General features: G+C 36.8%; 1 protein-coding gene across 5 annotated transcripts in view; it reads right to left on the bottom strand.

The window, feature by feature from the left end:
• Positions 1 to 242: 242 nt before the first annotated feature.
• Positions 243 to 15,794, bottom strand: part of LOC139975577 (uncharacterized) — a 28,276-nt gene continuing 12,724 nt past the window's right edge. For 4 of the 5 annotated variants that reach the window (XM_071983596.1, XM_071983594.1, XM_071983593.1 and 1 more), the window contains exons 9-16: positions 15,183 to 15,491; positions 14,060 to 14,317; positions 13,502 to 13,783; positions 11,827 to 12,111; positions 10,002 to 10,355; positions 8,709 to 8,903; positions 3,836 to 4,071; positions 243 to 3,018 (exon numbers count right to left, since the gene is read on the bottom strand). In XM_071983596.1, the coding sequence (XP_071839697.1) occupies positions 1,614 to 3,018; positions 3,836 to 4,071; positions 8,709 to 8,903; positions 10,002 to 10,355; positions 11,827 to 12,111; positions 13,502 to 13,783; positions 14,060 to 14,317; positions 15,183 to 15,491 (3,324 nt within the window). In that variant the 3' untranslated portion in view covers positions 243 to 1,613. Of the gene's footprint in view, positions 3,019 to 3,835; positions 4,072 to 4,125; positions 6,810 to 8,708; positions 8,904 to 10,001; positions 10,356 to 11,826; positions 12,112 to 13,501; positions 13,784 to 14,059; positions 14,318 to 15,182; positions 15,492 to 15,794 lie in introns of those variants that run through there. The other variant, XM_071983598.1, reaches the window with a different exon arrangement.

Below are 15,794 nucleotides of genomic sequence, written 5' to 3' on the forward strand. Positions count from 1 at the left end.
GAAGTCATGGTCATCACCAGGGGTCGGACACGACTCGACGGCACAAGTTAACAAGTAAATGGATAAGTAGTCGGACTGAAGTTAAATGCATGCGATGTTAAATAGGAACTAAATTGTGGTAACCGGTGGTTATTGAGGAATGGTGTATTTATCATTATTATATTAATCATAACTATGCCTTACATCTGTATGACCTTTTAATCTTGATTGTACTTAAAAAAAAAAACATAAAAATTCAGTAATTTCATTATATTCTGTATTTATTTTCAATTTGCCTTTCCATTTATACAGAGTATGTAACTTCATTTCGAAATTAACTCTGTTTGTCTTTTTTTCATATGACACAATGCCTGATGGCATGCCTTAATACATGAGCCTCGAACGGAGAAACAGTTAAAACTGTCCATCATTGTGATTGGAAGAAAATAGAATACAATCGTCTGCACTATGACTTAATGCAGATACTGTGATCCCTCTGAATATATCACTATGATGCAGACAAATTAATTTAAACTGGAAGAAAAAGCATTATAGTGTTAAACAATTTGTCGATACAAAATATTTTCAAACCTGAAAAGTTGCAGTACCTTAAAAAGAAATTAATTAAATTGATACAATGGTCACTCCTAGCTCAATTAAGTATAGTTCATACTCTAGAACGGAAAAACGTCTTTAAGTATATTAGTTTCATGCATTCAAGGTGGTATTTGCGGGAAAGAAATTTAGAAAATAATATTGGTTACATTAGGCACTATATTGATCAGTCTTAGAAAAATTAACATGGAGATGGAAATTACCTCAAACGTAATGCCAAGCACAATTATTCAAGGTGGTTTGGGGGAAAACATGGTGTTTAGAAACAAATATTACGTAAATTAGACACTCTTTTGACAAGTCTTAGGAAGGCAACATATAGGTAAAGACTACAGATTGAAATGTACAGAAAAATCACAATAAGGCTAGTGTAATGAATATCTAATTAATCATTAAATTAAGAGACTACAAGATAAAGAAAACATTGTTACAAAATTACAAAACATCAACAGAGTGCACACTGCATTAGGTTATTTCTATCAATGTTCATTTGAATTGTACAAAAGAAGAAACTACAAATCATGGAAATGTTACAGCACAAACATCACAACTATTCATAGAATATTAAATCAACTGCATTGTACCTTCTGGAATGCAACACTAATATATCTTGCAAAGTGGAATTGTTTTCACATAACAGTAAATAGTAAAAAATATATTTAGCTAACAAAATTTACCAACTGGGTTATGTCACCATAGCTGATATTTTGTCTATTTCTGAAAGAAAACCTTCGCTAGTGGAAGGAAGCTGAGCATTTTTAAGAGTCAAACCAGTATTCCAACAGTTATAGTCTCCACTTATATCAAAGCTAGCATCATTTGCACCAGAATTGTTCAATACAGTGACTGATACATCCAAAAAGAACCTTTATCAGAGATGCATGTTATCATACATATGTGAAACTAAAAGTTCAAGTACGCTTGAGGATTCTATAAAAAAAAATAATAATAAAAATAAAATTATCCATACCATACTGAAAGACTGAATGTGGCCTTAAATCGGATAAGATCATTTGATATCAAATTTTTTGAATAAGGTAGTTAAACACATGAGTGAATGGGATTCCTTGTAAGTGAGCTTCTTTTGCAAAAATCTTCAGGACAAAAAACCCTTTAGGTTTTAAGTCCACAACAAAAGAGCATTGCTGGTTTGCCGTCTGCATTTGCACATCTTGATGCATTTCCCTACCCTCATGGTAGAAATGGAACACAAATTCACGCTGCTGGTAATGTCCTACCTCTATAATCAAGATTGATCCCTCGGCCACGATAAAGGGATCGACATTTGAGATGGGAAATAGTTCAAGCCCATCGAATGCCTTCGTTGGGCCCCATTGTTCGTGTTCACGAAGCAGCGGGAATGGCTGCACGGAGGGTCTTGCAGAATTTGCGACGACCAGGTAGCTGCAGAGATGAGCTGGGTTTGAATGTCCTTGATACACCACAAAGATGTGAAGACCGTAACGATCTGGACGGGGCGGTGCAAATGTGACTATTAGTTGATTATTTACATTCCGTTGCATTGCATATGGTTTCAGATGGGACTCATCTTTGCCCCAAGCTGTCAATGAATGGTAGAAGGACATCTTCATCGTCATCTCAAACACTATGTGGGTATTTCGATTGTCCTGAGAGAAGATGACACCAGTACGGTGAGAGACGGGGACTAAACCAGCGTTCATGACCCCAATGGGTCCCCAGTGGTCTGCAGGCGCCAATGGAAGGGGCGCAACGTCCTTACTGGGGGCATGACAGTAGATGAGATATCGGCAAATCTCTGTGGGGCTTTCCACATTCAGTTCACCATCGATGAATTGTCTTTTAGCAAAGAGAGTTAAATGAAAGGCGCCAACATCTGGAATACGAACATAGCAAGCCATCACGTTATCGCCCACCTGATGGATGAATTCATATTGATCATACAAGATGCCTTGGGAGGATTTCTCACTTCCTGAATAGGCCTCAGAGAGACGGCAGGACAACAGAAACCCTGGAGGACACGTTATCTTGATGTTTATCTCGCCGTACGGTGCCTGGAGGACAGCCTGTGTGTGATCGTGGAGACCAAAGCCATACTTGAAAAAGTCAGGCTTAAGGAGAACAGCTTTGTTGAAAACTTCTAGCGTGACAGCTTCCCGCAGCAACTGCCAGGAGGAATCATTTGGAAAATGGCTGGATATTATGACCTCTGGGTCAGCCAAGAAGTAGTGCTCATCATATTCAAATCTGAATGGGTCAAAGGTCACTGATCCAGGAATGTGAGAAACACCCCAGTTGCAATCAAGAAAATGCCAGTAACCATCAATTCTCACTGCATTCCAGGTGTGATGGTGAGAAGGGTCTTGAAAGGAGATTTCCGTACCAGGAGTATAACCTTTCATCTTGGCAATCCCAGTAATCTCAACACACTGTAGACTGACAAATCTAAAAATTGGTAGAATGAAAGTGTAATATTTAAATTTAACATTTAAAGTAGCCTGTGAACAACAATTTTACAAAGGACACAGTCTTATTCAGTGGCTTGTTATGTTCCTAGTGGAGTAGTTAACAATTCTGGGATATTAATGCCCTATGATATATTCTGTTAAGTACAACCTGTCTTCTAAGGAAGGCATTATTTACAATTGTGTCCACACCATACATGTTTTCCAAAGCATAATTTTGACTAGGTATAACAAGTTTTAAAGTAAAACATACTTCACACATGGCAAGGTTAAGGTTTTTTTCTTTATTCTCATTATTGCTAGAGTTACTGACTTGCCTCTGGTACTTTGACTCCAGTCCAATTCGATTTGGATACTAAATATGGGAATTGTTTGACAAGTCATGTAAACATCACCAGGTTTAGACAAATTAACATTACTTGCTACCAATTAACAATTTTGACTTAGCCATCTAGCTTCTTACATGATGAAACAAATTATCAAAGCCTGATCAAAGAGCTGTCTGATTATTTAAATGACATCTCACTTTATCTGAAAAGTCTGCTGTGCTGAACCTGCCTACCAGGAACAGAAGATACAGCTGCAGTGTATGGTACTGACCACTTTTGGTTTCTCTAGCATATCAAAGGCCATGTTTCATTTCAATTGCAAAACAACTGGGTATTTTAATCACAGAATGTGTTTTCAAGTATGAGATACTTCAAAATTACCAAATTAAGAACACCAATGCTCCTTCTTAATTCTATTATGTTCACTTTAGGCTCAACACAGCAGCGGCCTAAAGGAGAAATGCTCACCTGCACATACGCATAAACAATGTCGAGAAGGTGATCATTTTCTGGTAAAGGCCCTTCAAGACTCCAAGAGGGGTGTCATCGACTACATCATTGAGGTTCATTTCGTCACAATTCTGTGCAGTGATCCAACGAAAGATCAGTCTTGCCTTCTCCAGCTCTGTGATACCTATGCTGGTTAGCTCATTCACCAAGGATGAAAAGGTTGGTTGAGTCACCAGGCTGACTGTCTGGGCTAACTACAAAGAATGCCAAAACAAATAATAGTCATGATAAATGAACAAAGCGTTGACCCCATCGGGCAGGGAAGAAATGTTAGCTGCCTGACTCCTCATGTTGTAGGGGCATAGAACCATTGGAATAATTTAAGATTGTTTACACTTTCTATATTCTGTTGTGTTTTGTGATGTTAGACAAACCCTCTAGAGTTTTTTTCTGATTGTGTTACTGTAGCAGCTCTTTAAATCATGCCTTCACATAATTCTCACACTCATAATGCTTTTTCACTATTTCTTACTTATCTGAAGTATTTATTCTAATCATTACTTCTATAACATTGTAATACTTGCCACAGTTTCTAATTACCTAACCAAAAGGTTAACTTGACCATTTGAATGCAGTACACCTTGCAACAAAAACAGAGTACAGATGAAAATTGATAGATTTTCTTCAATTACTTCTGATTAAAAACTGATTATTCAGAATGAACACTTACTAACACGTGTCCAAAGAAAAGATCCATTTTGCAGACATAATTTTCTAATGCAATTTGAGACTGCACCAGTATGCAATGTGAACTCATCTCATCCATCTTAAAGTTACTTTGGAGTTTTATAATTGATGTTGCTCATCAATTAATACCTCAGTCTCAAAATAAATGTTCTACACGAGGTCAACCTTGTTGGGCCTGTATGGAAACAGCTGTGCAAAACTGAGTTCAAAACTTGAACCACAAATATATGGAGTAAACAATCCTCTATACAAAATTGAAATGTTGAACATAGTGCAGAATGATTCAAATAATCAATGATACTTTGATACAGTATAAGTATATATTCAAGTTCATCTTTATACCTAAGTATACATTCAATATGATAAAATAACTTTCACACAGTCTGATATACACTTGCTGTAATTTTTCTTAAATTAGATTTTTTTTTTTAAATCAGTGATAAAAGCATGGTTGATCAGTTTGAAGGTCCCCTTTGGGTAGAATAATTATCCCAGGCAGTTTTGTAAAGCTTTATCAAGTCTACCTCATTTAAATTAATACAGAGTTGCTATATATTTTCTTAAATTTGATTTGATTATGTAGTACAGCTAAGTTGATCAGTACGAAACTACCGCTTTACTGATCAATTGTCCCAGACAATTATAAAACCCAGCTATAAAGTCTACCTCATTTAAATTTGACAAATACTCATCGCAGCCCACTGCTCTCAATATTTCCACCTACAATCTACCCAGGTAATGACCATTTGTGTACTGATCCTTGTAGTTTATCAATACTTGTGAACTTTGGAAATTGAGAAATAACAAGTTTTGTAATATATTATAACCTTTTACGAGGAAGCATCATCATAACATGTCTATTGTGACTGATAAATACAGAAACCACCTCTATCAAGATACTTAACTACTTTATGATGATACTGTATCGATTGTTTAAAGCGACAATTTTAGTTCCTGCAAACATGATCGAAAAGGAAAGAAAAAGGATCTCACCTACACAGAAAAGTTAACCATGATTCACTTCATTTCAATAATCAATAACAGGCTAAAATTGCTAAAGCATTTCAAATCACGTTCGTATTACACTAATCCATCTGAAATAAGTGAAAAATCTGATGTAATATCAGGGCCCGCTGACAACCTTGAGCACTTCCAACATAATTGGAGTCGATACGTAGTACTGTTTTAAGTTAGCCTTTATATCATTGTAATCACAGACATGACATACAGTAAGTATATAAAAAGATACCAAATTTAAGTCTTCTTATCAGCTGTCTCAGGCATGATTGTTTGGTCAACTCTATTTCGCTTTCTAAAAATATAAATCTTGTATTCTTAAGGCATGTGTAATATAAATCAAGGTACTGAGTCAACATATATCAAAACATCTTCTTCTTATCCTCTCTTGGATTATATTGAATTACTCCTTCTGGTAACTAAGTCTCGCAAATTTGACAATATCGCAATCCAAACTGACATCTGCAAACTTGATCAATATCGCACATTCCTCTTTTTTTGCCTCCCAAGTCTTCTGCATCTCAAGTTTCATCTTCTCTTCGTGTACTCTCTTCCGCATCACAGAGACATTCTGACAATGTTCCAACAGCATCAGATCCAGCTCTTCATCTGGTGAAATTTTCCACTCCTCTTTAAGACTAGCTGTAATTGTCAGATTATACACTTCCAAATCTTCCTCTAAATGTGTTATTTCCTGCTGAGTTAAAACTGTTCCATCTCCTCCCAGGGGCTCTTCCACATCTGCCAGGGTATCTTCATCAGAACCTAGCCTGCCCGCCTCTTCATCCTCTAGAATTGCAAAAATAGCCTGTTCATAATCTTTCAAGTCCAGATCAGTATCTTCCATCATGACTGCTGTCTTCTCCTTGTCCCTAGTCTGGTAGTAATTCATGTTCATGTCAGATTCATGAGATGGAATAAAGTCATCCCTTGCTTCTGATTCCTCATTCTCCTTGGTCTTCGGATATCTGGACCTCATGACAGACTCTCCCTCTTGCAGAAATGTTGCTGGAGTAGCACCCACTACTGAACTTTGGCTGTAACCATTCCCTTTGTGCATTGGCTTCTCTCGTACAAACATTTCCTCATCTTCTGAGTCTTGAGATTCACCGCGACATTTGCGATTGTCATCTTCATCTATTGATGCATCTCTCTGAGTTCTATCTCTACCTCCGCTAGTTTCTCTTCTTTCTGGATAATCGTTTACCAAATGGGGAGTATCTGCACCCTATTTATAGGAAAAGCATGCAACTCAACTAAAAATATGACACATAAATCGCCGAAGAAATCATAAAATCATGAGGAAACAATATTCAATACAGCTCCTAAGGTTTAATCCACACTGTCACTATGAGTCTAAGTTTTAGGAAAACTCTAGTTTTCCTGTTAAAATTTTACATAGCGCAAAAATAGCTTCAATTAAAAATGCTTTAAATAAAGATGAAAGTTTTGGTCACCATGTTTATTTAAAATAGTGGTTTACTCTCCAAGACTCAGAGACATGCCTAGTTTAATAGTGATTTATCAAGGGTTTAGTGTTGATTACCTATTAAGGCGATCTGTCCAGAGATACATTACTAGTTGGTCAAATGAAATACTGGGTGTAGTAAATTTCAACGAATTAATTGTGTTTGTGCACTTTAGAAACTTGTGATGAAATGGTAACAATGTTCACATAATGGAAAAAAAATTGAACCGCTTACTTTCCTTATTACTAAAGAACATGTCATGTTTATAAATAATGATAATAATAGCGTAAGTCAATAACAAACTGAAGCAAACTCATTCTTCTTGTTAAAACCTGAACAGAACTACAAAACTGTTTTCATATCACTACTATTTACTTCATGCTATGCAGTTCCATGTATAAAAGAATGTACTAAAAAGGCAGTTCAGAACTAAACAATTGTACAAGAAGAATAAGGTATGACTGTATGAGCAATTTTTTAAATTTCAAAACATCCCTAGTTTCTTTATTGAACACATATAAACAACGAAGGAACATCAATGTTTTGGAGAGATATTTATGGTTTATATGGATACATTTGGTGAGATGAAACTTGATCAACTTCAATATTAAACAGATGAAACTAATGTCACAAGGTAAAAGTTAACATGTGGTGATTGTTGATGGATAAACATCACAATGCCACAGTTTACATTTGAGTGTTATTCACACTTAAATGCTCCTGATATCATTGTTTTGATCTACTGTACCTTTAAAATATCACAATACTGACAGACTGCAGCAGAGGTGAAACAGACTATATAGTAATAGATACATACCACCACTTTCACTTTAATATCACAGATATTATCTCAGAATTTATCCGGTATCGCATCACAAAATGCAATACCAATTTGGCATATTGCGATACAAGTGTAAACTAGATGCATAACAGTTTTGTACATAGAAACCATAGTATTTTATTACAGACAACTGAAAATTCATGCAGAACATTCAAATCTGCTGCACAAACATCAGAACTCTAAGATATTCTGATGAAAGGTAACCTTATTAGCGCAATGCAGTCACTTTGCTACGATGTGTTAAAATATCACTTGTCACTTACTTATATGAACAGAGATGGAATGGATAATGTAAGTGGAATTGTTTATAGGACAAATGACCACAATACAAGACAGGATAATGTTGAGGGTGCATCAGGCAAACATTAATTATAAATATGGCAATGGTTTGCATTGGAGATATTCCCAAACAAAACTTATGGATAGGAGATTTACTTTATGCTTATTTCAAGTAGCAAAGAAAACTGTAAATGAAAAATGAACTAGGTTTATAGAAATTTGGGAAAAGTTGTGGCAAACAATGAAATCTGGCATGTGCTTATCCATGCCAATATGTTTTAAACATAATATACCATGGATTTGACTATGCAAAAGTGTACATTAAGATGATGATAATATTGAACCAAATTTTGATTAAATTGTGGTGAGTTATTAAAGATACTGAATAAGGTGGATACCATAGCGGATCTTTACTACAAAGAAAATGATACACTCAATTACAACCATTGAGACAAAAACAAGGTTCTGTACTTTGAGATTATTACATTATCAAGTTCATTATAAAAAATACATGTTTTAAATGTTTAATTTCACTTACTCTTATAGCGTGGGCATCAAGTTCTCTGAAGATGGACGGATCAGTGTACAGTTCTTGTTTCTTCTTTACTGGGTATTCTTCCGCTAAGGGCACTATCAGGACATCATTTGATTGGATGGGTGTGGTCCAAAATTGTGTGGCTACTAGTTTAGCCATGGTCTGATTCAATTCTGGGAGGTCTTCAAGCTCTTCATCCTGCATTAAAAATCACCAAAGAGAGATAGAAAGAAAGTGACCATAGCTGGGAAAGTGGTCTCGGTTTCACTTAAGAAAAAAAACCTTGATGACATTTGGATGTCTGATTTATTGAATTGAATCTATTCTCAACAATCGGAAATGTGGCTTACGCAGGTCGTAAACGGACCAAAGAGCAATAGTATAGGTATCAATAGACTGTGATACACATACAGTAATACAAACATACATACAGCAAGTCCTACAAATAAGAAACTTATCTTCTCATTTGTGAATTAAATATATGAATAGAATTAGGCACAAATGAGTATCTGTAGTGGGCCCTAAGTGTATGTGGTGGGCATAAACGCAGTCCAGAGCGGTTGTAAATGTAGTGCTCAAATAAGGGGTGTGTTGGGTCTTGCATGATTTGTTTCACTTTATTGCAGACCCTCTCATGATACAAGCACTCTAACGAAGGTAAGTGAACACCGATAACCCGCTGAGCAACTTTCCTAGCAACTAATGTACAGAACAAGACAGAAAAAGAGAAGCAAAGGATTTCCAAATAAATTCACCTATTGATTAATAAAGTTAATGACTTTGAAATGTGTCCGCCAAACAGTTCATTCAAGGTGGATGGAATGGATAGGCAGACAGAATTACAGTAGTGTACTTGACTGTATCATTGACATTTGATATGGAACTTTCAACTTTAAGCAGACTGCACTATTATGAAGTTAATATGTTATGAAGGTAGTTTTTAATGTTTCTCAATGTATAATGAGATTTACTCTGCTAAATTGCAAGATACAAGTTTCTCATTTTGCAATGGGTATACAGCATATTAAAATTGTCAAAAGTACATTCCCAGATGAACTTTACTTTTTCAATGATTTGCACATTTGTTCCAAAGGTACGGGGAGACATACGAGTGGGAGGAAATATGTATTTCAAACACACAATCAAATATTTTCAGCAGATTTTACTCATTTTATCAAAGCAATATCAAACTCCTTTCTCTTACACTCATGTCAACTACAAATTCATTCCCTCACAAGTAAGAAATCTCTCCATGATGTCATGATTCTAGGGAAACTTCTTTTTTCATTTTCTTACCTCATCTTCATCCTCACTGCTGCTGACTTCATCTTGATAGTACATTGCTGCAACATTCACCTCCTCTGTCTCTCCCTCCTCCTCTACCGTAGTAACAATCTGAGCCTGCCTCATTGCCAGCTTCCTCCTCATCTTTTCCTCCATCCTCAACCTCTCATTCTCCAGTCTGTTCTCCAAGGACTCCATGTTACGACGATGCTCAGAGATCATCAGATCCAGTTCCTCGTTGGAGAAGACCCCTCTATTACTCTCTAGGCTCTCATGGATTGCCCTTGAATATTTCTTCAGGTCCTCTTCAAGATGGTTCAAATCTTCCTCCGACAATGTTTCCAAGTCTTTCGTTTGATTCTTCTCCTGCAAATAAGTCAACATTTCAAAATTTCGCACTTCTTTTTAGTTTTGATAAATGACCCTTCAAAAATATGAGGCACATCAATTAAATTGCCATACACAGAGACTATAAGACCAGTTCGTCGATCAGATGTAATGCAAAACTCGGTAGGGTAACAAAACACTTTCCTGACCTCAAATCACATGGTTACAATGCATTACAAACTTGCAGTAAAGGAAACACTGTGTCAAATGTCATTGAAACATGTACTGTTGTTCATATGAAGATCAAGGAACATATGATTTGGTTGGGTTCTTAGAATTTACAACAACAGATTAACATAAATAGTTTGGTCAACACTGAGGAGGTGGCATCATCATAGGAGTAGGAGGCGGGGGGCTGGGGGGGCTACAGCCCCTCAAACCCAAAATTTTTGTGAAAATTCTAGCAATATGGTGAGAATTTTTTGGGCACCTACTGAAAGAAGAAGAATTTGCAATATGTTTTTCAATTTTTTTTGGTGAGAATTCGGGCAATATGGTGAGAATTTTTCGGGCACCTACTGAAAGAAGAATAATTTGCAGTGTGTTTTTCAAGGGTTAAACTGATATTATTAATTATCGTTATTATTGTAACAACTTGCCAATAATTATAACCAATATGAAAGGGTAATAACACGGCAAATGATTGTATGTTATTGGCATGTGATGTAATAAACGATGAATGCCTATAAGATATGCACATTAACATGTTGAATGCGGGCAAAAATGTCGGTTATATTTTTCTGACAAGTCGTTACAGCCCCCCACCCCCCCCCCCCAATCAAACTAGGCTCCTGCGCCTATGGGCATCGTTGTCAAATTAACCTTTAAGATCAAGGTTTCTGAAACTGAGTATCTTGGAAACCTGAATAGCTATAGAAGCTGAACTGTATATGCATGTATTTTAGATCCTCCTACAAGCAGGAACTCGCAAAGAAGCCACCATTGACTTATCAAAGCCGCATGCTGACCGAAGTCAGTCTCTTACATTCATATTTAACGTCCATGATTATGAATTGTCAATTGTCAACAACTCTGTAACTGGACGACAAACATTAATCTTGGAGTGACTCAAACTCGGGACCTTATGATTGAAAGGCACCAGCGTTAACCATGGCTGTTCAAATGTTTCCCTTTATGTTAGGGATGACATATCAATACAAACAGTCTGCCTATAGTCATCATTTTACTGGTTATTCTTTAATATTACAGAGGTCTTTTGAGCAAAGAAGATACACATCACAGGATTTGAAATGATCATTTTTTCCAGTTATCTCATTGAATCTGGTGGGAATTTCAACATCAAAATGTTATTTCAGCAATGGAAACTGACTGCATTAAGGTTCTTCTGAATACCCAAAGTTTGTTGTATTAACTTGCCATGGGGATCAAAATTAAAGGTCATGGATATGACGTCTCATTGATCATAAAAATCAGTCATAACTTCGCTTACCAGAATAGACATGATGTTAACAAAATCTGCCTCTGACTCTAACTTCAGCTTCCTGGCAGCCCTTTTCTCTCTTAATGCGTCAAGCATTCTCTGTTTTTCACGTGCCAGTCTTCCGTTAAAGTCCTCCATGTTCCTGGCGTGTTCCTCCATCAGTTTATTGATCTCTGCCTGAGATATCTGACCTTTCTTTCCAGCTATCGATGACTCCACGAAACTGTCATAATCATTGATTTCCTTCTCGACTTGCTCAATCTCATCCTCTTCCAGGCGGTTGCCATCATTATCCTACGAGAGTGAAATATTTATGTTATTAACCCCACTAGTTTGAATTCAACCAATCAGAGATGCAGGTTTAGTTATGAGCCGTTGCTAAAAATAGATTCAAGACTTTGTGTTGGTACAACCAGGGAGTTGTTATGGAACTCCCTGGTACAACTGCCATATAGAATGTACACAAATCAAGTATGGTGTTGTATTACGTATTGGTCAATGACATTCGTAGTGTTTAAATATTCATATTATGGGCGAGGTTTATTGGGATCCCATCGGAAAATATCTTGGAGAAAAACAAAGTTGAAAGTTGCAAATTTTTCGTCTTTTATGCCACCATTTGAAGTAAGATTTAAATAGATAAGCTAGTTATGTTTGTCCTTATGGCATAGTGGAGCCAGTGAGGTTGAGAAAAACCATAGAAAAGGACGCAAAATGCTGCTTTAAAGCCGAAGATTTTGAATGGAGCAGAACAAAGTAATTTATACCTGGAACAGGATTTGATCCAGAGACCTCTGGTTTACAAGTTCTGCGCTCAACCAACAAAGTTATCCAACACTTAGTTTGTGATAATCCCTATTTCTGGCCATTTCATTGCTGGGGACACCAGTCATTTGCTTGCATATCCTGTAACCTGTATGATGGCTCAGTATCATTCCATATAACCCAGAAAGCAGCAGGAAAAGTGATTCTAAGCAATTCCATTCACTTACTTACATCTCTGAATTAAACCAACATTGCTTGTTAAAGTGCAACTCTGTGTATTACATAAATCCACATCTCTTGCCTCTCACTAACTTGTAAGGGTTCCCTTTTGTACATAATATCTGAAATTCCTGAAATAGTTACTCAAAGTCCCATTCCAAACATACTTTCCCCCTTACTTAACTTTCAGCAATGAGAGTTTAATCTCATGTTCCTGGTATAAACCCAAAGAAGAATAAAACACTTCTCAGAATAGGAGATAATTACTTTTCTTTCTTGTGTAGGATCATATCTCTAGGGAATGTACATACAAGATTTCTTACATGATGTGTATTTCAAGCTAAGACTACCAATCATTTTAGAGGCTCACAGAAATCCCCTCCCACACCCTCACCCATACACACACCTCAAATAATTTTAAAAACTCTCGTAACTACAAATTCTACTTTGCAGGGCAAAAAGTCAGAAGAGAGAACTTCCCTCACAATAAGAGAAACTAATAATTACTTGTTTTCTTGCTCATACAACTTCAATTTTCTGCAAGTATGCAATTCTGTAAATGTTTGCTCGAGCAAACAATGACACCCCTAACTTACCACCCCTCCCTCCCCCTCTTCCCCCTACCTGTCCAATACCAGCCCTATGAAACTGCCACCGGACATTGTAATACTGTAAAGTTTGACAAAAACATTCCACTTACAAGAAGAGATAATAATTCCTTTCTTTCTTGTTCATGTGAAATCATCCCCCTTCTTCTTCTTCTCCTTTCGTCTAACTTATCCTGGAAGTGTTGTCTCTGCCTCTCCTGGCTCAATCTTAATTTCTCTCTCAAGTCTTGCATCTCTTGCTGATGCTGTTCCACCAATCGTCTGTATTCTTCATCGGACAACTGTCCTCTCCTTTCTTCCACAGCGGTCTGGAATGTTGCTTCTCTCACTTTGATTTCTTCTTCTAGATTAACAATGCTATGCACTGATTGATCCTTTGCAAACCAAAAAACAAAACAAGTAAAACAATAAACAACATACTAACGAATTAGAAAGTAAAATTAAAAGACACATGTGATATAAAATAATAACAACCTGGAAGGCAGTTATTTTACAATTTTAAGGCAGCAACATATATGTTCACCATGTTTGAGTAAAATAGTTCTTGCAGATAACATTTAGTTCCAAACAAAATTTGAAAGCAGGAGCCCAGACCCCCCCCCCTGTCCTGCCCCCAACCACCCCCTCTAGTTCCAACCATGCACACTTACGTCTGCCTCGGATACTTCTCCTCTTCTCTTCCGCCTCTCAGCAAGCTTATCTTGAAAATGTTGTTTCTGTCTATCTTGACTCAATTTCAGCTTGTTTCTCAAAGTTTCAATTTCCTTACGATGCTGAGCCAACAGACGTCGATAGTCTGCATCTGACATCTTTGATCGTTTCTTCTCGACTTCAGCCTGGAAGGTGGCCTCTTTCATTAAAATCTCTCTCTCAAGCTTCTGAACGTCTTGGATGGTGGACATATTATCCTACAGAATTATGATTGAGACAAAATCATGAAGCTAAATGAATGCATGGGTTTGTATTTCTCTGACTTAATCAGAGATTTCAGACTTCATCAAATCAGAAATGCATTTAGGGTACTATTTTATTGCACTTGGTAAGGAATATGACCAAACCTGTTGAGTATTACTTGCAATAAGGTGGCTATTGTTCATAGATTCTTCACCAAACACACATACATTGATTCATTGTTTGGTTGAGTCAGTGATTAATACATTTACAGTATTTTGAGAGTTCTTTCAAGCTCCAACAAGTCTTTAACTTTGACAGACTGAACATGGTAGCATTCATCATCTTCAAACTAGACAAGGCAACAATATTCCATTGCGGCCCATCATATATTCAGGGATGTGCCCAGGATTTCCTGAGTGCCAGTTTATACTGATCGCCGTCCTGGGGGAGGGGTCTAAGGGGGAGGGGGTGTCTCCGATTTTTGAAGGTGCTCAGATGCCAAATGCTGGCACTTATTTAGCTTTTTAAGCACATACACAAGTACTAGTTTTGCTAACAATTTACATTTCTTGTTTTTTTTTTTAGTGAAATATATTACGTACCTGGTAAAAGTTATAAGTTTGCCATTAGTAGGTAACTGATGCATTATTAGTCTGTATGATTTCGGCATAGGCTAGGCTCAATTTATGTTGAATATATTGTAAGGAATGTCGGAATTTTAGATGAAAGTAATGCTGGGCGGGATTCACGATTTTTAAGACAGTGCTGGGCGGTAATTTTTAGTGCTGGGCGGGGCTGCCCAGTGCCGCCCAGCGTGGGCACATCCCTGTATATTTATAACATAATGTAACTAGTTGACCGATCCATTATGATAACTACCTCTCCTGTTGGATTTTCAGGTTTCATTTCCACATTGACGGCAGATGTTGGTCGCAGGGCACGCCTGGCAGCAAGTTTTTGTCTCAATTTTTGGTCAGACAACTCTCTCTCTTGTTCCAATCTCTTTTCCATTGACTTCATCTCTTCGTGGTGCTGGTCCAGAAGCTCTCGGTATTTCTCAGATGAGATTTTATTTTTCTGACCAGCTATCTTCTGTTTCTCGGAAGTATTTTTGATGTCCATCATAAGTTGTAACTGCTTCAGTTCCTCTGGAGAGAAACATTTCTCTTGACTGCTTGCATGCTGCCCCTTTAACAAGAGAGTAAGGTGAAGGTAAGCTAACTCATTTTCCAAATTTAAATTAATATTCTATGATACAGTGGCACCTGAAGATATGCATAATACAGAGAAGCCAACTAGAGCATATGACTTTGTGTTGCTACTACTGATTATGATTATGATTATGATGATTATTATTATTATTATTATTACTTGTTTCATCAAATAGTATAACAAGGTGAACAAGACAATAAACTGCAAACAAGTTTAAAATGTGAAAGCAAGTAAACTAAAGAAACCCTTTTGGGCTTAATCGAATAGAGTACTTTCATC

The sequence above is a fragment of the Apostichopus japonicus genome, chromosome 11 (genome assembly GCF_037975245.1).
Source record: "Apostichopus japonicus isolate 1M-3 chromosome 11, ASM3797524v1, whole genome shotgun sequence".
In the NCBI taxonomy this organism is placed as follows: domain Eukaryota; kingdom Metazoa; phylum Echinodermata; class Holothuroidea; order Aspidochirotida; family Stichopodidae; genus Apostichopus; species Apostichopus japonicus.